A 24,833-nucleotide genomic window follows, 5' to 3' on the forward strand; every position below is an offset into this window, starting at 1 on the left:
TTGTAGGCCGCCCAGCGTGTGTCTCTGCCTCATACACATTTTTCTTTTATTGCTGCTTTTTTTTTCTCCTGTATAGTGTGCTTCCATACGTATCCATATACGTTGGTTGCAAACACTAAAGGAGTGGACAGCGGAGCCTTTCAGCAGCCTTTCAGTGCTATAGCCCATTTCTCTGCACTGTTTTTGGCTGTCTGATAGGTCTCTCTGTGTGTGAGTGCAGCTCACGTTGCAGTGTGTTCTACAGCCACCGCTAGCTGTAGTCCGCTCAGCGTGCGTCACTGCCTCATACATAGTCCTTTTTTGCAGCTAATTTAGCCAGATTTTTGCTCCTATATTAGGCCTCTTTCACACTTCCGTTTTTTACAATCAGTCACAATCCGCCAGGTTTTGAAAAAAAACGGATCCTCAAATTTTTTTTGAGGATCCGTTTTTTTCCCATTGACTTGCATTAATGGCGGATTGTGACGGATTGCTGTCCGTTGCATCCGTTTTTTGTGAGGATCCGCCAAAAGTTGCTGTCCGTCACCATCCTCAAAAATTTCAAAACGGAGCTTGTAACGTTTTTTTCTCTGGCGGATCCTGCAAACACTGATTTAACCCGAATTTCTTTCTGGGTGCCGGACAAAAAAAAAAAAAAAAAAATTCTCTCTCTCTCTCCTTTCCTTTAAATTTCTTCATTTTCAGGATCCGTCTGAAAACGGATCCTGTGCCATCCGTTCACATCAGTTTAGAACGGATCCGCTTGTCCGCCTTTTTGGCGGATTATAACTGATGCAAAAAACTGAAGTGTGAAAGAGGCCTTAGTGTGCTTCCAACCGCATCCATTGTCATTGGTTGGTTGCAAACACTATATAGGATTAGATAGAGGAGCCTTTTTGCTGGCTTGTGCCCTTCAGGGCCAGCCAGACTAGTATCACCCTATTTTTTGGAGCCTCATCAATTGCATTGTAGGTTAGCTTCCTGCATTGTAATCGCTCCAAAAAGTTTGTGATACTATAGCTTTCAAACTTTGGTCACATCCTTTTCTTCCCCCCCCCCAAAAAAAAAGGAAATAAAGTTCACCAAACACTCCACTTTACAGTTGTCTAGGCCACATTAGATCATATTAAAGTGTAGTACACACACTCTTAGCCAAATTAGTGTTTCTTATACTGGTTAGCAGGTGTTCAGGAATAAGAACACTAAGCCACCCCTTTTTTACTTTTCTGCCTATCTTTATCAGTCTACCAAGATGAAGAAGGCAGGGAGTAAGGCACGTGGTCATGGCCGTGGAGTTTCAGCAGGGAGAGGACGGGGGGATTCAGCAGGGAGAGGACGTGGGGATTCGGTGTCTGCTGCGGCCACCAGTGACCCGGCATCCCCCACTTTTACCAGGCAACAGTCCTTCATGCGCAGCTTTGTAGGACCTCGCCGTACCCCACTGCTGCGTGACGAACAAATTGAAGCCGTTGTCGGATGGATGGCAGCTAACGCATCCACTTCAATGACTTCCGCATCCTCCCAAGGCCAGAGCACTGAAGAGCAACCATCTGTCTCTTCACCACCTGCCAAATTGCCCAGGCAGTCTGAGAGCCCTGGACAGGAGCCATCTCAATCTTTACTTCTGTTCTCAGAATCTGTTGGCTTGGAAAGAGGTGGCCAGCCAAGCAGCATTCTAGAGCGTGAAGAAGAGGGAGTATGCAGTGATGCGCAACTGCTTTGTCCCTCTGAATCTGAAGAGGCGGGTGGGCCAGTGCCTATTGTCAGCACACCTCAGTGCTCACCTGATGATGATGAGACTCAGTTGCCAATTTCTGGTGCGTACGGTGCTGGCGAGACAACCCAGGACCAGCCGGTGCTTGAAGAGGGGAGTGGAGATGATGAGGTCCTTGACCCATCATGGCGTCAGCCACAGGAAGGTGGTGGGAGCAGCTCTGAGGAAGAGATTCCCCGAACGGCCAAAAGAGGAGGGAGAGGGCGGGGGCAGACTTGGTTGCCTGTAGCCTCCACTTTGGCACCCGTGAGGAGCAATCCTCTTCCAAAACACAAAACGGGCGCTCCCAGGACTTGCAGTGCGTGGTCTTTTTTAGACACAGTTGCAGATGACATTTGCTTTGTCAAATGCAAGCTGTGTCATCAGAAAGTGAAACGAGGGAAAAATGTGAGCAACCTCAATACCACAAATATGTGGAAACATGTGCGTACCAAGCACGAGGTGGAGTTACACAGACACACTGAAGATGTAGGCCAACCTTCAGCAGCACCTACCACCTCTTCAGCTCCTGTTGGGGCCTCTTCCTCCAGCTCACACACAGCTGGTTCGGCTTCCTCACTGGAACGCCATGGAAGAACCACTGCCACTGTTGTCCAGAGACCCAGTGAAATTCCACCCACTGAACCACGTTCGCAGTCATCAGCACACTCCCAGGCCACTCACCAGCAATCGGTAGCACAGGCATGGGAGAAAAAGCGGTCATACTCGGCAAACCATCCCCGAGCACTGGCTCTGAATGCCGGCATTGCCAAACTACTGGCCCTTGAGATGCTGTCATTCAGGCTGGTGGAGACTGACACCTTCCGGAACTTTATGTCATTGGCAGTTCCACAATACAATGTGCCCAGCCGCTTTTATTTCAGCAGGCAAGCCGTCCCTGCCCTGCAAAAGCATGTGGAGGGAAAAATTAAAAATGCGCTACTAAATGCCGTCAGTAGCAAGGTCCACCTGACCACCGATGCGTGGACCAGTAGCCATGGACAGGGACGATACCTTTCCCTCACTGCCCATTGGGTCAATGTTGTGGAGCCGGGTACAGATCTGGAGAGTGGCTCTGTACGTATTCTGCCAACTCCAAGGATTGCAGGAATGCAATCTGTACATATTGAGTCCTCCTCCTACTCTAGTTCCTCGGAATCAGCACTGCGTGAGCCTGTTAGGCCAGATATGAGCACAGGTGTGGCCAAACGTCAACAGGCCGTCCTTAAATTAATTTCTTTGGGGAATCGGAGCCACACAGCACAGGAGCTCTGGAATGCCATCAAGCAGGAGAGCGATGTGTGGTTTGTGCCAGCGAATCTCCAGCCAGGTTTGGTAGTGAGTGACAATGGCCGAAATCTAGTGGCAGCTCTGGGCCTAGGCAACCTCACTCACATACCATGTCTGGCACACGTGCTCAATTTGGTCGTGCAGAGCTTTCTGAGGGACTATCCGGATCTTGATGCACTGCTGCACAAGGTTCGCCTAGAGTGTGCTCACTTGCGGCATTCCAGCATGGCAAGATCGCGCATTGCATCTCTGCAACGACGATTCCGCCTGCCAGAACATCGCATCATATGTGACCTCCCCACCAGGTGGAATTCAACGTTACATATGTTGGAGCGGTTGTGTGAGCAGCAGGCAGCAGTAATGGAGTACCAGCTGCATCAGGCGCAAACAAGTCGCACTGTGCGCCGGACACACTTCACCACCACTGAGTGGGCCACTATGAGGGACATCTGCCAAGTTTTGCGTGCCTTCGATGACTCCACGCGGATGGCCAGTGCAGATGATGCACTAATCAGCATGACTGTCCCCCTCATCTGTCTGCTTCAAAAAACCTTACAAGCACTAAGTGAGGAGGTTTTTGAAGAGGTCGAGGATGAGCAGTCAGAAATGCCATCTGCTTCTGGCAAATCTGCGCAACGTGCTTCCACACAAAGGCCCAGGCAGGGGACACTTAGTGAGGAGGATGACGAGGAGTCAGTGGAGGAGGAGGAACACATCTCTCCAGAGGAGGGAGGTACACAAGGCTCTAGTAGTCAGTGTGTACAGCGAGGGTGGGGTGATGCTGAGCAGGCAGAGATGCTGCCTCAAGCTGGGGACAGCGTTTCCGGTCCAGTTGGCAGTCTGCAGCACATGGTTGATTTCATGCTGCAGTGCTTGTTAAATGACCGCCGCATCGCCAACATTCTCCACACGGCTGATTATTGGGTGTACACCCTCCTAGATCCTCGCTACCGGGACAACTTACAAAGCCTCATACCACAGTTGAACCGGGAGCGAAAAATGCGGGAGTATCAAGAAACACTTGTGCAGGCCATCATGTTCTCCATTCCCCCCGCAAGTGTTGCTGGTAGTGCTTTTCAAAGAAGCCATGTGGGTAGAGGCAGTGGAGGAAGCTCTGCACAAAGAGGTAGCAGAGGCAGTGCCGCAGGACAAGGCAAGGCCAGTATGGCCCAAATGTGGAAAAGTTTTGTGGGACCGCCACAAACGGCTACACCATCACAGACGGCTCCAGTCAGCAGGAGGCAACGTTTCCGTCAGATGGTGACAGACTACTTGTCGTGCCCTGTTAGTGTTCTCCCAGACGGCTCTTCCCCGTTCAAGTATTGGGTCTCTAAGCTGGATACATGGCCAGAGCTTAGCCAGTATGCATTGGAGGTGCTGGCTTGCCCTGCTGCCAGTGTATTATCGGAACGTGTCTTTAGTGCTGCAGGTGGTGTGGTAACAGACCGTCGCACGCGACTATCCGCCGATAATGTTGACCGGCTTACTTTTGTGAAAATGAACAAGGCCTGGATCTCACCTGAATTTGCCAGTCCTCTTCCAGAATAAATAATTGGCTGGCAACAGGATCCAGGTCTCCTGTTGTGTTCATGTTTCTATGACCTGAACTTTATTTCCTGGGCTACAGCAATGCCCGTTGTTGCTCAGAAGTGCTGTCCGCACAGACAAAACACACGCTCATGTGTAAGTGGGGTTCGGTAACGTCAGCTGATCCCCTGCTGTGTGTATGGCAAAGTGTCCTGCTCCCTCCACAGTCAAACAACCTCAGATTTACACCTGGCTCCAAGTAGGCCTCGGCCTACTACCTGATTTTCCCTGGGCTCCGACACCGCCAGTTGGTGCTCAGAAGTGCTGTGCGCACAGACAAAACACTCGCTCATGTGTAAGTGGGGTTCGGTAACGTCAGCTGATCCCCTGCTGTGTGTACGGCAAACTCTCCTGCTGCCTACAACTTCTGACTACCTCTTATTTAATATGTTCTCTGATTTGCCCTCTGTCTCCACTCTGTTTTGAGTATTTCCTCTGGCCTACAACACCGCCTGTTTCTGCTCTCAAGTGCCGTCTGCACAATCCACACTTGTTCCTGTGTTACCTGGGTCCTGTAACATCTGCTCATCTCCAGAGGTGAGCACGGCAATGTCTCCTGCTTTGTCTACATTCCCACTACTTGTAGTGGAAATGTGGACAGAGCAGGAGACATTGCCTGACTCACCTCTAGGGAGAAGCTGGTGTTACAGAACCCCAGTAACACAGGAACAAGTGTGGGTTGTGCAGACGGCATTTCAGAGCAGCAACTGGCGTGGTTGGAAGCAAGAGGAAATACTCGAAACAGAGTGAAGACAGAGGCCTAATTGGAGTACGTTGACAGTTAGTAGTAGTCTAGAAACAATCGCAAACTGCCACCAAGTAGGCCTCGGCCTACTACCTGATTTTCCCTGGGCTCCGACACCGCCAGTTGGGCTCAGAAGTGCTGTCCGCACAGACAAAACACTCGCTCATGTGTAAGTGGGGTTCGGTAACGTCAGCTGATCCCCTGCTGTGTGTACGGCAAACTGCTGCTACCTCCAAATTCAAACAACGTCTTATCTTAAACTGCCTCCAAGTTGGCCTCAGCCTACAAAATGACTATCCCTGGGCTCCAACATCGTCAGTTGTTGCTCGGAAGTGCTGTCCACACAGAAAAACACACTCGTTCATGTGAAAGTGGGGGTCAGTAACGTCGGCTGATCCCCTGCTGTGTGGAGGGCAAACTGCTGCTGACTCCAAATTCAAACAACGTCTGATCTTAAATTGCCCCCAAGTAGGCCTCAGCCTACAAAATGACTATCCCTGGGCTCCAACAACGCTAGTTGGTGCTCGGAAGTGCTGTCCACACAGAAAAGCACACTTGTTCATGTGAAAGTGGGGGTCAGTAACGTCAGCTGATCCCCTGCTGTGTGGAGGGCAAACTGCTGCTGCCTCCAAATTCAAACAACGTCTGATCTTAAATTGCCTCCAAGTAGGCCTCAGCCTACAAAATGACTATCCCTGGGCTCCAACATCGTCAGTTGTTGCTCGGAAGTGCTGTCCACACAGAAAAAAACACTTGTTCATGTGAAAGTGGGGGTCGGTAACGTCGGCTGATCCCCTGCTGTGTGGAGGGCAAAGTGTCCTGCTCCCTCCAAAGTCAAAATACCTCAGCTTTACACCTGGCTCCTAGTAGGCCTCGGCCTGCACCCTGATTGTCCCTGGGTTCCAGCAACGCTAGTTGGTGCTCGGAAGTGCTGTCCACACAGAAAAACACACTCGTTCATGTGAAAGTGGGGTTCGGTAAGGTCAGCTGATCCCCTGCTGTGTGGAGGGCAAACTGCTGCTGCCTCCAAATTCAAAATACCACAGCTTTACACCTGGCTCCTAGTAGGCCTCGGCCTGCACCCTGAGTGTCCCTGGGCTCCAGCAACGCTAGTTGGTGCTCGGAAGTGCTGTCCACACAGAAAAACACACTTGTTCATGTGAAAGTGGGGGTCAGTAACGTCAGCTGATCCCCTGCTGTGTGGAGGGCAAAGTGTCCTGCTCCCTCCAAAGTCAAACAACATCTTATCTTAAACTGCCTCCAAGTAGGCCTCAGCCTACAAAATGACTATCCCTGGGCTCCAACATCGTCAGTTGTTGCTCGGAAGTGCTGTCCACACAGAAAAACACACTCGTTCATGTGAAAGTGGGGTTCGGTAACGTCAGCTGATCCCCTGCTGTGTGGAGGGCAAACTGCTGCTGACTCCAAATTGTAACTACTTCAGATTTAAACATTCTCTGATTTGGCCTCTGTCTCCACTCTGTCTCTAGTATTTCCCCTGACCTCCAACACCACCAGTTCCTGCTCACAGTTGCCGTCCACGCATTCCACACGTGTTCCTGTGTTACTGGGGTTCTGTAACGTCAGCAGATCCCCCAATATGTGTCCGCCACTGTCTCCTGCGCTGTCCACCTTCCCACTGCAAGCGGTGGGAATGTGGACAGAGCAGGAGACAGTGGCAGACACACATCAGGGGATCTGCTGACATTACAGAACCCCAGTAACCCAGGAACACGTGTGGATTGGGCAGACGGCTGCTGTACGCATAAACTGGCGGTGTTGGTGGTCACGTGAAATCCTGGAAACAGAGTGGAGACAGATGCCTAATTGGAGCACGCTGACAGTCTGTTGTAGCCTACAAACAATCTAAAACTGCCACCAAGTAGGCCTCGGCCTACACCATAATTCTTCCTGGGCTCCAACAACGCTAGTTGGTGCTCGGAAGTGCTGTCCACACAGAAAAACACACTTGTTCATGTGAAAGTGGGGGTCGGTAACGTCGGCTGATCCCCTGCTGTGTGGAGGGCAAAGTGTCCTGCTCCCTCCAAAGTCAAAATACCTCAGCTTTACACCTGGCTCCTAGTAGGCCTCAGCCTGCACCCTGATTGTCCCTGGGTTCCAACAACGCTAGTTGGTGCTCGGAAGTGCTGTCCACACAGAAAAAAACACTTGTTCATGTGAAAGTGGGGGTCGGTAACGTCGGCTGATCCCCTGCTGTGTGGAGGGCCAAGTGTCCTGCTGCTCCCTCCAAAGTCAAAATACCTCAGCTTTACACCTGGCTCCTAGTAGGCTTCGGCCTGCACCATGATTGTCCCTGGGTTCCAACAACGCTAGTTGGTGCTCGGAAGTGCTGTCCACACAGAAAAACACACTCGTTCATGTGAAAGTGGGGGTCAGTAACGTCAGCTGATCCCCTGCTGTGTGGAGGGCAAAGTGTCCTGCTCCCTCCAAAGTCAAACAACGTCTTATCTTAAACTGCCTCCAAGTAGGCCTCAGCCTACAAAATGACTATCCCTGGGCTCCAACATTGTCAGTTGTTGCTCGGAAGTGCAATCCACACAGAAAAACACACTCGTTCATGTGAAAGTGGGGGTCGGTAACGTCAGCTGATCCCCTTCTGTGTGGAGGGCAAACTGCTGCTGACTCCAAATTCAAACAACGTCTGATCTTAAATTGCCTCCAAGTAGGCCTCAGCCTACAAAATGACTATCCCTGGGCTCCAACAACGCTAGTTGGTGCTCGGAAGTGCTGTCCACACAGAAAAACACACTTGTTCATGTGAAAGTGGGGGTCAGTAACGTCAGCTGATCCCCTGCTGTGTGGAGGGCAAACTGCTGCTGCCTCCAAATTCAAACAACGTCTGATCTTAAATTGCCTCCAAGTAGGCCTCAGCCTACAAAATGACTATCCCTGGGCTCCAACATCGTCAGTTGTTGCTCGGAAGTGCTGTCCACACAGAAAAAAACACTTGTTCATGTGAAAGTGGGGGTCGGTAACGTCGGCTGATCCCCTGCTGTGTGGAGGGCAAAGTGTCCTGCTCCCTCCAAAGTCAAAATACCTCAGCTTTACACCTGGCTCCTAGTAGGCCTCGGCCTGCACCCTGATTGTCCCTGGGTTCCAGCAACGCTAGTTGGTGCTCGGAAGTGCTGTCCACACAGAAAAACACACTCGTTCATGTGAAAGTGGGGTTCGGTAACGTCAGCTGATCCCCTGCTATGTGGAGGGCAAACTGCTGCTGCCTCCAAATTCAAAATACCACAGCTTTACACCTGGCTCCTAGTAGGCCTCAGCCTGCACCCTGATTGTCCCTGGGTTCCAGCAACGCTAGTTGGTGCTCGGAAGTGCTGTCCACACAGAAAAACACACTTGTTCATGTGAAAGTGGGGGTCGGTAACGTCGGCTGATCCCCTGCTGTGTGGAGGGCAAAGTGTCCTGCTCCCTCCAAAGTCAAAATACCTCAGCTTTACACCTGGCTCCTAGTAGGCCTCAGCCTGCACCCTGATTGTCCCTGGGTTCCAACAACGCTAGTTGGTGCTCGGAAGTGCTGTCCACACAGAAAAACACACTCGTTCATGTGAAAGTGGGGGTCAGTAACGTCAGCTGATCCCCTGCTGTGTGGAGGGCAAAGTGTCCTGCTCCCTCCAAAGTCAAACAACGTCTTATCTTAAACTGCCTCCAAGTAGGCCTCAGCCTACAAAATGACTATCCCTGGGCTCCAACATCGTCAGTTGTTGCTCGGAAGTGCTGTCCACACAGAAAAACACACTCGTTCATGTGAAAGTGGGGTTCGGTAACGTCAGCTGATCCCCTGCTGTGTGGAGGGCAAACTGCTGCTGACTCCAAATTGTAACTACTTCAGATTTAAACATTCTCTGATTTGGCCTCTGTCTCCACTCTGTCTCTAGTATTTCCCCTGACCTCCAACACCGCCAGTTCCTGCTCACAGTTGCCGTCCACGCATTCCACACTTGATCCTGTGTTCCTGGTGTTCTGTAACGTGAGCTGATCCCCCAATGTGTGTCCAGCACGGTCTCCTGCGCTGTCCACCTTCCCACTGCAAGTGGTGGGAATGTGGACAGAGCAGGAGACATTGGCAGACAAACATCAGGGGATCTGCTGACATTACAGAACACCAGTAACACAGGAACACGTGTGGATTGGGCAGACGGCTACTGTACGCATAAACTGGCGGTGTTGGTGGTCACATGAAATCCTGGAAACAGAGTGGAGACAGATGCCTAATTGGAGCACGTTGACAGTCTGTTGTAGCCTACAAACAATCTAAAACTACCACCAAGTTGGCCTCGGCCTACACCATGATTGTCCCTGGGCTCCAACAACGCCAGTTGGTGCTCGGCAGTGTCTTTGGCACGGGGACTCCCTGTTGCCCAGCCTGGTTCCAGCACGCCTGCTGTTTCCGGGTAGTGTCAAGGTCACTATGCCACCAATCCGTTGTCCTGTCGTCTTGCGGCCGGGTTAGCCGACTCTACGGTGCCTGCAGTTTAGGTGACTCCTATGTGGGCTGCAGGAACTGGCACTGAAGGCTGGATCCGTAGTGCCAATGGGACATGGACCCCCTGTAGGACTGTGGGTTTCGGTAACTGCGGCCGGCTTGCGGCCTGGCTACTTTGCTTTGATTGGGTACCTTCTGCTACCCACCCGGGTTCCAGCACTGTCTGCTGGTTCTCGCCAGAGCCTTTGGCCTAGGTGCCTCCATCTGGGTATCCGAAGTCCAGCACCGTCAGCTGGTCCTTGGTAGTGCTTTCTAGCACAGGTACCTCCTGCCTAGTAACCGTGGTCCAGCACCGTCAGCTGTTCCTCGGTAGTGCCATTGGCTCTTGTAGCTTTTGCTACCCATCTGGGTTCCAGCACCGTCAGCTGGTTCTCAGCAGTGTCTTTGGCACGGGTACTCCCTGTTGCCCAGCCTGTTTTCAGCACGCCTGCTGTTTCCGGGTAGTGTCAAGGTCACTATGCCACCAATCCGTTGTCCTGTCATCTTGCGGCCGGGTTAGCCGACTCTACGGTGCCTGCAGTTTAGGTGACTCCTATGTGGGCTGCGGGAACTGGCACTGAAGGCTGGATCCGTAGTGACAATGGGACATGGACCCCCTGTAGGACTGTGGGTTTCGGTAACTGCGGCCGGCTTGCGGCCTGGCTACTTTGCTTTGAATGGGTACCTTCTGCTACCCACCCGGGTTCCAGCACTGCCTGCTGGTTCTCGCCAGAGCCTTTGGCCTAGGTGCCTCCATCTCGGTATCCGAAGTCCAGCACCGTCAGCTGGTCCTTGGTAGTGCTTTTTAGCACAGGTACCTTCTGCTTAGTAACCGTGGTCCAGCACCGTCAGTTGGTCCTCGGTAGTGCCATTGGCTCTTGTAGCTTTTGCTACCCATCTGGGTTCCAGCACCGTCAGCTGGTTCTCGGCAGTGTCTTTGGCACGGGTACTCCCTGTTGCCCAGCCTGTTTTCAGCACGCCTGTTTCCGGGTAGTGTCAAGGTCACTATGCCACCAATCCGTTGTCCTGTCATCTTGCGGCCGGGTTAGCCGACTCTACGGTGCCTGCAGTTTAGGTGACTCCTATGTGGGCTGCGGGAACTGGCACTGAAGGCTGGATCCATAGTGCCAATGGGACATGGACCCCCTGTAGGACTGTGGGTTTCGGTAACTGCGGCCGGCTTGCGGCCTGGCTACTTTGCTTTGAATGGGTACCTTCTGCTACCCACCCGGGTTCCAGCACTGTCTGCTGGTTGTCGCCAGAGCCTTTGGCCTAGGTGCCTCCATTTCGGTATCCGAAGTCCAGCACCATCAGCTGGTCCTTGGTAGTGCTTTTTAGCACAGGTACCTTCTGCTTAGTAACCGTGGTCCAGCACCGTCAGTTGGTCCTCGGTAGTGCCATTGGCTCTTGTTCCTTCTGCTACCCATCCGGGTGCCAGCACTGTCTGCTGGTTCTCGCCACAGCCTTTGGCCTAGGTGCCTCCATCTCGGTATCCGAGGTCCAGCACCGTCAGCTGGTCCTTGGTAGTGCTTTTTAGCACAGGTACCTTCTGCTTAGTAACCGTGGTCCAGCACCGTCAGTTGGTCCTCGGTAGTGCCATTGGCTCTTGTTCCTTCTGCTACCCATCCGGGTGCCAGCACTGTCTGCTGGTTCTCGCCACAGCCTTTGGCCTAGGTGCCTCCATCTCGGTATCCAAGGTCCAGCACCGTCAGCTGGTCCTTGGTAGTGCTTTTTAGCACAGGTACCTTCTGCTTAGTAACCGTGGTCCAGCACCGTCAGTTGGTCCTTGGTAGTGCCATTGGCTCTTGTTCCTTCTGCTACCCATCCGGGTGCCAGCACTGTCTGCTGGTTCTCGCCACAGCCTTTGGCCTAGGTGCCTCCATCTCGGTATCCGAGGTCCAGCACCGTCAGCTGGTCCTTGGTAGTGCTTTTTAGCACAGGTACCTTCTGCTTAGTAACCGTGGTCCAGCACCATCAGTTGGTCCTCGGTAGTGCCATTGGCTCTTGTTCCTTCTGCTACCCATCCGGGTGCCAGCACTGTCTGCTGGTTCTCGCCACAGCCTTTGGCCTAGGTGCCTCCATCTCGGTATCTGAGGTCCAGCACCGTCAGCTGGTCCTTGGTAGTGCTTTTTAGCACAGGTACCTTCTGCTTAGTAACCGTGGTCCAGCACCGTCAGTTGGTCCTCGGTAGTGCCATTGGCTCTTGTTCCTTCTGCTACCCATCCGGGTGCCAGCACTGTCTGCTGGTTCTCGCCAGTTTCTCAGCCTTCTTGTACCTTCTGCTACATTTCCAAGATCAAGCTTTTTGAAATTGTCTTTGGTAATCCTTATTGATCTCCATGACGACGACCCTGATGATGACGACCCTGAAGACCACACCAAAGAAGACCAGAAATATGACCCTAAATAATAAGACCAAGAGGACAAAGAACATGAAGACAACCACCAAGATACAGAACAAAAGACAGAAGAACAAGAAGCAGAAGAAGCAAAAGCAGAAGAACAGAAAGCAGAAGAACATTAAGCATAAGACTAAAAATCAGCATAGAACAAATCAAAATTATAAGCAGAAGAAGAGTAAGCAGTAAATGGGGGTGAGTCCATTCCTCCTCGTGGTGCCCCTGGAAAATGCCTGCTGCTGCAGGCCAAACTGAACGCGGACAAATCCTGTTGTAAATCTTTTGTGACAGGCAGAACGTAAGGTGTAATCTTATAACTTTTATAGATAAGTACTACAGGAATGCCTGTCACCATAAGAAAATGAAGACAAAGAAGAATAGGAAGAAGATGAAGAAATAGCATATTAAAATTAATAATAGCTGAACAAGAAGAATATGAAGAATGGAAAAAAAAATTAATGGGGAGAAGATGAAGAAGAAGAAGATGAATAAGGTGAAGAAAAAGTTGATGAAAAAAATGCTGATGCTGCGGATCATGAAGGAGAAAGTGTGGGAGAAGTACAAAAGAAGGTGAAGAGCATGGAAGTTGTGAAACATACAGTACATATCTGACAAAATATAAAAAAGGTTAACATAGTCAATATCTTTTTAACTCCGAACGTATTGAAAAAAAAAATTGGAATTAATGCTATGCCATGTGATTTGAATAAACCACTATGCTTTTAATGTCTCCTCCACCTCCCATAATACATTCTACATGATTCTTATTTGTTTTCAATTATGTAGAATTAGCCAACAAGGAAATAAAGGGCTTTTTTTAATTCCGATACCGGAAGTCCCATTGACTTGAATGGGACTTCCGGTATCGGAATCGGCGATACCCGATATTTTTTTCGTATCGGGCGATACCATCCGATACGATATTTTTGGGTATCGAACGGTATCGCTCAACACTACTTATGGCAGATGCTGCCTAAGACCTGTGCGTGTGGGCCTGTTTGTAAAGTATATACAACTATATGTAGAATTTTATTTATCTAGTGCCAACAAATTCTGCAGCACATTACAACTAAGCGGGGACATGTACAAATAAAAACAAAGTAACACATAGTTCGACAGATACATGAGTAGTGAGTGCCCCGCTCGCAAGCTCACAATAAATACGGTAATAATATTCCAATATAGATATTCATCAGTAATTCTTATTCCTATGCAACTGTTAAATAGTGATCAAATTAGAGTGTGGTTATGGTAACCCTTAGCTTAGCTTTTAGTGGTAACTTTTGCGATGATTCAGCAGAGATTCAAGATTTTGTCATTACATAAAGTACCTTGAAACAGATTTCATAGCCGTGAACTTTTCCACATTTTTTTAAGGTTACACCCAGAAACTTAAATGTATTTTATTGGGATTTTATGTGATATACAAACACAAAGTTGCAAATATTTGTGAAGTGTAAAAGAAATGATACATGGCTTCCAAAATATTTTAAAGATATAAATCTGAAAATTGTGACCTGCATTTGTGTTGAGCCCCACTGAGTTGCTACTTTGTTAAACAACCTTTCGGTATAAGTACTGCTGTGAGTCTCTTGTGGTATGTCTCTACCAGCTTTGCACATCTGTAGGCTGCAATTTTTGCCCATCTGTAGGCTGCAATTTTTGCCCATACTTCTTTGCAAACTAGCTCTAGCTCAGTGAGATTGAATGTAGAGTGTAGATGCCGGGAAAGGTCAGACAGGCCCAGCGCCTGTGCGCTGCAGTACTTTGCTCTGCCCTCAACAGGGCAGACAAGCACGCCTGCGTAGGAGCGCGATGCCGGGGGGCATGTGAATCAAGCAGGAGGGCGGCATCACAAGAAGATGGGAGGCGCCGGACCCGGACCTGCGGCACCCGTCGGACCGGACCGCCCCCCCGTGTGAGTATAATGAAACTTATTTTTCTTATCTTTCAAGTTGGATCGGGGGCTTAACTACAGCATTATAGAATCCTGTAGATAAGCTCTGAAAGGCAGCGGCTGCATCTTATAGCGGCAAACCTGGTGACAGGTTCTCTTTATGTCTGGACTGTGACTGGGCCAATCAAGCACCCGAATATGCTTTGATGTAACCCATTACATTATAGCTCAGGCAGTATGTTTAGGGTCGTTGGCCTGCTAGAAGATGACCCTACGGCCCAGTATAAAGTCCTTTGCGGCCTCTAACAGGTTTTCCTCCAGGATTACCCTAAATTTAGCTCTATTCATTTTCCCATTGACTCTGACCAGCTTCCTTGTCAGTACTGAAGAAAAGCAGTGGGAAAAATAAGTATTTAATACACTTCCAATTTTGCAAGTTTTCTCACCTACAAAGAATGGAGAGGTCTGTGATTTTTATCACAGGTACACTTCAACTGTGAAGGACAGAATCTTAGAAAAAATCCAGATACTCCCATTGTATGATTTTTACATAATAAATTTGCATTCTATTGCATGAAATAAGTAGTTGATAAAATAGAAAAACAGAACTTAATATTTGGTACAGAAACCTTTGTTTACAATTACAGAGGTCAGACTTTTTCTATAGTTCTTGACAAACTTTGCACTGCAGCAGGGATTTTGTCCCACTCCTCCTTACAGATGTTCTCCAGATCTTTCAGGTTTCGAGGCTGTTGCTGGGCAACACTCAGTTTCAGCTTCCTCCAAAGATTTTCTATTGGGTTCATGTCTTGAGCCTGGCTAGGCCACCCCAGGACCTTTAAATGCTTCTTATGGAACCACTCCTTTGTTTCCCTTGCTGTGTGTTTCAGGTCATTGTCATGCTGTAAGACCCAGCCATGACCCATCTACAATGCTTTTACTGAGGGAGGAGGTTGTTGGCTAAAACCTCGCCATACAGGACACCATCCATTCTCCCTTTATTAAGGTGCAATTGTCCTGTCTCCTTTGCAGAAATGCACCCCTGGTCATTGGCAAACTTCAAACAGGCCTGGCCATGTGCTGGCGTGAGCAGGGGGACATTGCGTGCCCTGCAGGATTTTAATCCATGACCGCTTGTTTTACTAACTAATGTTTGAGACTGTGGTCCCAGCTCTCTTCAGTTAATTGACCAGGTTCTCCCATGTAGCTCTGGGCTGATTACTGACCTTTCTCTGAATAATACTGACCCCATGAGGCGAGATCTAGCATGGAGCTCCAAACCGAGGAAGATTGACAGTCATCTTGTGTTTTTTCCATTTTCTAATAATTGTGCCAACAGTTGTTGCCTTCTCACCGAGCTGCTTGCATATTATCCTGTAGCCCATCCCAGCCTTGTACAGGTCTAGAATTTTGTCCCTGGTTTCCTCAGACAGCTTTTTGGTCTTAGCCATGGTGGAGAGGTTGGTGTGTGTTTGATTGAGAGTGTGGACAGGAGTCTGTTATACAGGTAAAGAGTCCAAAGAAGTTCAATTAATACAGGTAATTAGTGCACATTTGGAGAGCTTCTTAAAGAAAAACTAACAGGTCTGTGATGGCCAGAATTCTTGCTGGTTGGTAGGTGATCAAATACTTATTTCATGCAATAAATGCAACTTAATTATTTAAAAATCATATAATGGGATTTTCTGACTTATTTTTAGATTCTGTCTCTCACAGTTGAAGAGTACCTACGATAAAAATTACAGACGTCTCCAATCTTTGTAGGTGGGAAAACTTGCAAAATTGGCTGTGGATCAAATACTTATTTTCCCCTCTGTACAGTGGAGAGCAAAATGTTTTGAACAATGTTTTGAACTATTGACTTTCATGCTCCATATCTCATTATCCACTTGAGCTTTGAACTTGAGACTACCATCATTTTATAGACAATCATCTTGATATCTCTTAAATTTGACTTGCAACTATTTAGCATATGATTAGTTATGCAGATTCTTGTCATGTCACTGCATCATTACTGTTTTGCCTCTACACATCTAAATTTTATTTTTCATGTTATTATTTTTTAAATCCACCTTTGGCTTTCAAGACTGCCTGAATCCTTCTGGGCATGCTCTCGATCAGATTCAAACATGTGTCGACCAAAATTTGATCTCGAGTCTCTTCTACACCTTCTCAAGGTTGGTGCATACTGCTTGAATCACTTGGGTCTGTATACAGCTTTTTCTTCAATTTTACCTCAAGTGTTTGATTGGGTTGAAGTCTCGGGACTGTGGGGCCATTTCAGCACTTTTACTTCATTCTCATTGAACCATTTATTTGCCAATCTGGACATATGCTTTGTGTTATCCTGTTGGAACACTATATAGTCCTTTTCATATCCATAGTACTTGAGTGTACGAAGTAACTCATTTTGTCGAATACTCAGAGATAGCTTAGCATTGAGACCACCATCGATCCTGGTGAAGCATCCAATGTCTTTGCCTGTGAAACAACCCCCTATCATCAGGCTTCCTCCACCAAACTTGACATTTCCTTCTATCTCTCAATCCCTTAGCCCCTTTTTCCTTTGCTTCTTTCAGACCCATTTGCACTTATCAGGCCTAGTCTAATGACTTTTGTGTCATTGCTCCAAATCTCCTGTTTCGAATCTGTAAATGTCCAATTTTCATATTTGTTTTCAAACTCGAACCGACGATTCTAATGACATTATTGAAGTTGAGGTTTCTTCATTTTTTTGGGGCCACCATTCCAGACTTGTGTAATGTGCGTCGCACGTTGCTTGCATCAATGTCTTTGATCTCACTATTATGAAGCATATGAGCTACCTCCACTTTGGATAACCTGACTTGTTGACTCCAATATTTGGCCTAAATGTCCACCTTTTGGCTTCTGAATGGATGGACAGGTTTCATTTCGTATTCTTCCAACTGTCATGGCACTCACATGAAGCAGTTTGGCAATTTTCTTGGCTAAGAAACCACATTTGATGAGCTGGATGATGCGGTTTCTCTTTTCTTGTCAAATAGTTTTAATTGCTGCTCCTTGATTCAAACCAATGAACTTTCACTTGGAAATCAGACTAATAATACACTGAGCTATTAGGGAATGTGAGAACAGGTTATTTTTTATAGTATTCAGGAAGAAAAATATTTTTCCACCACCAGGAGCAAACAGTAACAATAGGGTGACATGACAAAAATCTGCATAACTAATCATATGCTAAATAGTTGCAAGTCAAATTTATGTATCAGATAGCCAAGATGATTTTCTATAAAATGATGGTAGTCACACAATCAAAGCAGTAGTGGATGGTGAGATATGAAGCCTGAAAGTCAAAAGTTCAAAACATTATTTTTTTGCTGTTCACTGTATATCTCTCATCCTGGTATATATGGCCGCTTGATGGTGTACATGTCCTCCATTCTGGAATATATATCCCTCATTCTGCCTCTGTATCCTAAAAAAATAAAAAAAAATAAAAACCTGCAACACATTCTTTTCACCTTTGCTCGATCCTACAATGTGCAGCGTCCTCTTTTGTAGCTGGCGCAGAGGCAGTCAGCTGACATTGGCATGCCTACCATGGCGACGCATGATGTCACTGCCATGCAACACCAATGCCTGGCACACCAACATCAGCTGCTGACCTCTGATTCACCATTGACATGTATTGTAGTGCAGGGAGCATGAGGGTCCCTTCACTGTAATACACTTCAGCTGGATGTGCGTCCTCGGTAGGCGCTGGCATCAGCAGACCCCATTCCAGTACAAGTCCGGTTGCGGTCTCACCCTCTACAACCCCGATCTTTACACACCTGGGTGCTTGCTACTTTGTGTTGTATATTACAAAAAATCCCAATAAAATACATTTAAGTTTGCGGTTGGAATGTAAAAAAATGTAGAAAAGTTCATGTGTTATGAATACTTTTTCAAGGCATTGTAAGCGCTAATGTTAGGTAGCAAAAATGAATGAAAGTATAACCTCCTTTTTTCTACTTGCAGTTTACACAGTTTATGAATCACTTCCGTATTTTGAAGCCCTTGGCACATTTTGCTACACGATGTCACTGCCATTTGTGGTTTCCATTCACTTTCCTTACATTTTGAAAATATATCTTTTCCTATTACCTGCCGGTAAGGCTTCAAAAAAAATATGCATGTTTGTACGTCGGCATCATTGCTTGAATGACATGAACATGTTGTCACTTAGGTGTGTTGTACACGTGCAGCCATCTGTACTCTAGAAGAAAGTTGTATCTGAAGCAGCAAGAGTTAAAGCTAAAAGTGAAGTAAGGTGAGTAACAAACATCATAATGTATAGTGAAATAATTTTATTAGTCTAAGAACGTTTCCACCCAAAATGTAAAACTGGTTACATCAGAGTAAATTATTCAAGTTGGAGCAGCAGCCAATGTTCTCTTCGCTTTACATGTAAAAAGACTGGCAAGTTTCCATTTAGTTACAGCCTTCATTTTTGCAAGAGTAAAATGCAGACATTTTCATAGTCACCTTTGAACTCGCTTCTTAGAAACTCAAACAAACTGTATCAAACCATTGCTGGCAAGGCCATTTGTCGTATTTTTAGCCCATTCTTTTAGGAGCCACTTTTTTTCCTTCAACTTAAATAGAATCTGTCAGTGAGATCAACCCTTCAATGTTGTCTACTGTATAAGGACATGTAGGTCATAGGAAGCTGAACAAAATGATACCTTCACATCTGTGATCTGACATCTTATCCCAGAGAAATCCATATCTTTCTTTTATGGAAATGAACTATTAAGATCTATGAGCTGGACACTGATCGCCCCGAGAATCTGCCTCCAAAGCTTATTTTACATGAAAGGGGAGTTACCAGTGTGATACATGCAGATCAGATGTCATGACGGTGTCATGTTTCCTTGGAAGACCTGGATTTATACGGTTATGTCAGGTAATGAAACACAGGTCCTCTTTAGAGATGGTGTGGTGTGTGTCCCATGTTAAATTGATTTTTTTCATCTGGCTCTAAAGAGGTTAATGACCCTTTGTATGTTGGTCAGAAACATGCAGTTCCATTTCAGCTGCTTCTGATCTGGTCATTACCTCTTACTAAAAAAAAACTGGTTAGACCTTGTCCCTGCCAGTGAAAGATTAGTCTTCCTGTGCTGTGTTCAAAAGCTAAGTGATTAGAGGAGAGTTGTTGTAGTAGTGTTCTGTAGTTTGTTGTAGTACTCTCCTTCCTATTGTTGGTTAGTGCTTTTGTATGATAGAGGTTTTCTATTATCCCTGTTTTGTCTTTGTGTCTTGTTTACCTTACATTTCTGTCTCATGGGGTAAGGGAGAGAACAGGTCAGGGTTTAACAGAAGCATAGTAAGGTCAGACACTCGGGCCTCTCTACCTTCAAAAGTATCCCCGCAAGACAGTGATAGTTAGGGTCCCAGTTCCAGGGACAGTTTGAAGCCACCGCTTTCCTTGCCGAACACAGTCACAGCAGGACTTCACAAGAGCAAAATGTCGGTCATTACAGAAGATAAAACAATGAGCAAATGTAATTTAGTAAATGAATAAATAGTAACAGTACATGTAGATAACATAGGGTTCTTAGTTATCACTGTTTTGATCAACAAGATGACAATCACCAGACATGTATTCAATAGAAAATTTAAGAAAGGAAGTAAAGCTCAGATTTTTGGGAACCTTCAAGATTTGAAGAGTGTTTGTGTAGAAGAATGGGACAAAATAATACCTGAGCAATGCATGTGACATGTCCAATACTTATTTCACCTGTTTTTCAATATGGTACCACAACATTCTAATAGCATTATCAGTAGAAATACATCGAGTCATGAGATCCAGAAAACAAACACAACTTAACATTGAGGCTATGTGCACAGGATGCATTTTCGCGGCTAAATAGTTCAAAAACGCAATGGAATTCTTATACAAGGTAATTCAATGACAATCCTGCAGTGTTGTGCACATGATCAGTTAATTTCCGTCCATACTTGCAGTGCGTTTTTTCTGCAGCATGTCAATTCTTTTTATGTTTCTGCAGCGTTTTTAACTCAATGACTTCAACTGAGTCATTCAAATCCGTAGCAAAAATGCAGGTGTAAAAAGGTTTGCATATTTGCTGCCAAAAACGCTGCGAATTGTCAAAGGAAATGATGACAGAAGGAGGAAGAGTGTGTGGTCAGTGTCACGTCGCCGTCAGACTCGGGGCCCGCTGTTCCGCCCTCAGCCACTAGGAGGCGACGGACTGTCACGCCGCCCTCGGGCTCGGGGCCTGCTGTCCAGGCCTCGGCCACCAGGAGACGCCGGACTGACATGTCGTCGTCGATCTCGGGGCCTGCTGTTCCGCCCTCAACCACTACGAGGCGCCGTGGCTCGCGCCCGAGTGAGGGCGGCAACAATGAAAGGGCTTCTGCGCAGGCGTCTACTGGACGCAGACTCCGCTCCTCTGTCAGTCATGAAGGGGCTGGTGCATCATCATCAGGTCTGGTCCTGGGGGCGGTCCTGATGACATCACCAGCCCGGGAGCCTGTGAGGGACGACCTGATCCCTCAAATACCTTGGGACTGGGCTTGCAAGCCGCCGGATATATTCTTGGTTCCCCTACGTGTTACTTGTGATTGCCTATCGTTAACTCCGACCTCAGCCTGAACTTCTGACTACTCTGTTGCCTGCCGTTTTTGTACCTTGCATTTCTCCTGATTACTGACGCTGACCTTGGCCTGGATTCCTGACCCCCTCTACTGCCTGACGATTTTGTACCTCCGCTACTCTCCCGGTTTTTGACCTCTGCCTGGACTCTCGACTCTGCCTCTGCCTGCCGTTTCTGTACCTCCACTGCTCGCCTGGTTTCCGACTCCATTTTTGGCTCCCTTCCTGCTTTTCTATTGCAACCGTTCTGCTCTGGCACTCTGCCCCTGTTCAGACAGTACTTCCTGGGCTCTGCAGTAAATCCAGATCCCTGTATAGGGGTAAAGGGTTTCGGTGCTACTCGGGGCGCTGTCTGTCTGCAGCCCAGACTTGCAGACGGACGCGACAGTCAGAGAATATAGAATAGTGGCCATCTTGGACGAAGCTCATCAAGAATGGACTGCTATCGTCGTATGGGGATCAACGTTGGCCGTTTAATTGAGCTGGTAAATTGTGTGTGTCTGTGAGTGTGTACCCTTGCTACGAACAGCCCATATTGATTGTATATAGGCGTCGTCTGATGGGACTACTTCTCCCATCCAGCTACGTCTGATGTGACATATAATAGAGACAGCAGGAGCCGATGATGGGAGAATAGTCTCATCATTCGGCGCCTGTGTGCAATTGTAAAAAAAAAAAAAAAAAATTGTTTTTTTACATAATTACATAGATATTCACATACAAAATACATACTCACTGAATGCCTAATCCCCAATGCCTGTGTCTCCTGTAAACAATCTAAAATAATAAACCTACATATACTCACCTTTCCGCCGTAGTCCACTTAATACCGAGTGACCCACGTCGATCTCACCCGGCCTCACACAGCGGTAGTGCCGTGAGTGAGAGCACCAGAGCTGAACTCCAGTCAACTCTCACGGCAGCTCAGTGATACACTGTGGGAGCGACTACCTCCTGTCAGTGTATCGCCGGCGGCCAGGAAGAGCGAACACATCGCCCGATGTGACTGTTCTACACGTGAGATCGCCGTGGGACAGTCTGTATTAAGTGGACTGCGTCGAACAGGATGTTATATGTTGGTTTATTATTTTTTGATTGTTTGCAGGAGACGAGGGCGTCGGGAATTAGGCGTTCAGTAATTATGGTAAATTTAGATTCAATAAAGGAGTCTGTGTGATTATTTCAAATAAAGGACTTTATTCTGGGTGTCTGTGTTTTTATAAAATATCACTATGGGGTTACTAATGGAGCGGTGTCTTATAGACACTTCTTCATTACTAACCTGTGGGCTTGATGTCACCTGACAATACAAAGGTTGACATCAACCCTACAAATATTACCCCACTTGCCACCGCTACAGGGCAAGTGGGAGGAGCGAGGCTAAGTGCCAGAATTGGCACTTCTATAAGATGCAACTTTTCTTGGACGGCCTAATAACCATGTATAAGTATATAAGGGGACAATACAAATATCTCTCTGAGGATCTGTTTATACCAAGGAAGGTGACGGTCACAAGGGGGCATTCTCTGCGTCTGGAGGAGAAAAGGTTTTCCCACCAACATAGAAGAGGATTCTTTACTGTTAGGGCAGTGAGAATCTGGAATTCCCTGCCTGAGGAGGTGGTGATAGCGAACTCAGTCGAAGGGTTCAAGAGAGGCCTGGATGTCTTCCTGGAGCATAACAATATTGTATCTTACAGTTATTGTTAGGTTCTTTAGAAGGACGTAGATCTGGGGATTTATTCTGACAGAATTTTATAGGCTGAACTCGATGGACTGTCTTTTTCGGCCTTACTAACTATGTTACTATGTTAAAGTGGATGTGTCACAACACAGCTGTCGGGTGACCTGGGACCAGAGGCTTCTTTCCTGTCCCTAACACTAGAGGGCGCCCTAGTTCGCCCTTCTCTCCGGGATACTTCAGATGGCGAAGATACCGGAGCCTCCACACTTGCCTTATCTCCTGAGTTAGCCCTCTATCTGTTCTCTTCCCTCACCCAGGGAAGAAGGGCCACTACTGTGCACCATAGTACACCAACCCAACAAACAAGGCAACAAAATATTCACTCACATGTAACAGAGGAATGCACCGATGTGTGCAGGTAGGGGAACAGACCAAAATAGAGAAGGATATGGAATTACCACACATACAAACCAAGCAACAGTCACTAATAACTCCTCCAACACTCCTTCACATATGAACTCCTCTCCCACCTTTAGTCATGCAGCAAATGCTAGCTCTGACAAGGATTTGTAACAGAGCCCAGATTATAAAGGGGACAAGAGTGGCTAACTGAGCTCAGCTTTGAACACAGGGATTTCCAATATGGCCGATTAACCCCTGTTCTGCCAGAAGAAATAATAACATTTAAATGAAGGAGAAGCGCTTCTTCTCAGTGCCGGAGTAGGAGCAATCAGACGCTGTGGTCTTCTGGCTCCACGCTGTCGCAGTAACCCCGTAACAGGATGTCCATTTAAACAGAAAAAAATGGGCTACATTGTAAATAACAAATAAGCATTACTTAAAGCACTTATGATTAGCTGTAGTAGACAAATTGTAGACCGGAAATCAGAACTGCGGCATGGTCAACAAAACCAAGGGGCTGCGGAAAGGCAGCGATGGAGCACTAGGGACGACAATACATAAGTAATGCAGAGTTTTGTATATTTACAATCATTTCTTACTGTAAATATAGCAACAGCAATAACCAAATACTTCCAAAAATATTACTCTTTTGCTTCTTTATTCAATGTTTAATTTTTTTTTTTTATCTTATTTACAATAGAATGCTGTTGCCAATGAGTGTTACAGTTTGCCTATACAGCAGCCGATGTTGCAGCTTTTGCTGGAGGGCAATAACAGGATATCCCCTATTGCATATCTTATTAGTGGACTCAATGTAGCGAACATTGCCTAAGTAGATAACAGACATAAATGTATGCACTGTCAAAAGTCATATACAATCTGCTATTTATTTTGCAGTACTGGATTTGGACGAAAAGTGCAGACTTGCTGTTATCGAGTGTGTTCCTGGTGGTTGTACAATTCAGTCGTTCGTGTCTGATAAACAGTACAATAAAAGGAATAGTGAGATTGGATGGATCTTCAGTATGATTCAACGGGAAGCTGAAATTTGAAAATGCTGTTCTAAGTATTATACTTGTATATGGGTGCTGGGTAAGGAATATGTATAAACTCAATGTTACAGTACAATTGCAACCTGTTTTAAAATAAAAGTTTACCTTCAATAGAGAAATGTCATTTTTATGTCTAACACATAAGACATGTGTTTTTTTTTAATAGGTTAATATTAAACATTTTTTAACAATACAAATTTGAAAGGGATCATCTGGGACAATTTTTATCATTTTTTTATCGCCTTAAGAACTGTTGCATCCGGCACCATTTTCTGCTGGATCAGAGCTGTCGAAGATCGCACCTGCAGCTTCCAGTATTGCCACGTTGACAAAGCAGCTGCTTTTCTATTGCTCTACCAATGGGGCATCACTTCTGATGTAATAATGATTGACAGCCGGCTCCCCACAGCATAACTGTGGAGAACCGGCTGTCAGTCAGCATGATGTCGGCAGTGACACCCCATCAACAGAGCAGCCAGATAGGGGAAGAGCTGCTCTGTTGATGTGAAGCAGCGAAATCGCCGGCAGGAGCTGTTGTGACCTCTCAGAGCTGGCGCCAGCAGGCATGTAGTTAGCAACTACCCTTCTGTAAGTTCTTAGCCCCATGAGAAAAAAAAAATAGTTCTAGATAATCCCCTTAAGGAACAATAATACAATATTATGTACCACAGTAAGCAACTTTGTAGAGGTTACAAAATAGTCATGTACAATCCTATATGTCATGAAATCAGTAAAAGAGGAGTTGACAACGATACATGAAGCATGTGTATTTGTAATACAACAAAGATGTTCTATATTCTATTATGACTAATAAGCCATTCATACAGTAACACACAAGGCATGTACTTACCTTACATTGTACAAGAATGTGATGCTATGAAAAACTGGTGTAAATTGGCAGATAGAAGGAG

General features: G+C 46.8%; 1 protein-coding gene across 1 annotated transcript in view; it reads left to right on the top strand.

The window, feature by feature from the left end:
- The window catches only part of HACD4 (3-hydroxyacyl-CoA dehydratase 4), a 46,071-nt gene extending 22,030 nt beyond the window's left edge, over positions 1 to 24,041 (top strand). The window contains exons 6-8 of the mRNA XM_073542695.1: positions 18,145 to 18,276; positions 18,353 to 18,436; positions 23,768 to 24,041. Coding sequence (XP_073398796.1) covers positions 18,145 to 18,276; positions 18,353 to 18,435 — 215 coding nt within the window. The 3' untranslated portion in view covers position 18,436; positions 23,768 to 24,041. The remainder of the gene's footprint in view (positions 1 to 18,144; positions 18,277 to 18,352; positions 18,437 to 23,767) is intronic.
- The last annotated feature ends 792 nt before the right edge of the window (positions 24,042 to 24,833 follow it).

This window comes from Dendrobates tinctorius, unplaced genomic scaffold, assembly GCF_039654945.1.
Source record: "Dendrobates tinctorius isolate UK_male_01 unplaced genomic scaffold, ASM3965494v1 ptg000128l, whole genome shotgun sequence".
Lineage (NCBI taxonomy): Eukaryota > Metazoa > Chordata > Amphibia > Anura > Dendrobatidae > Dendrobates > Dendrobates tinctorius.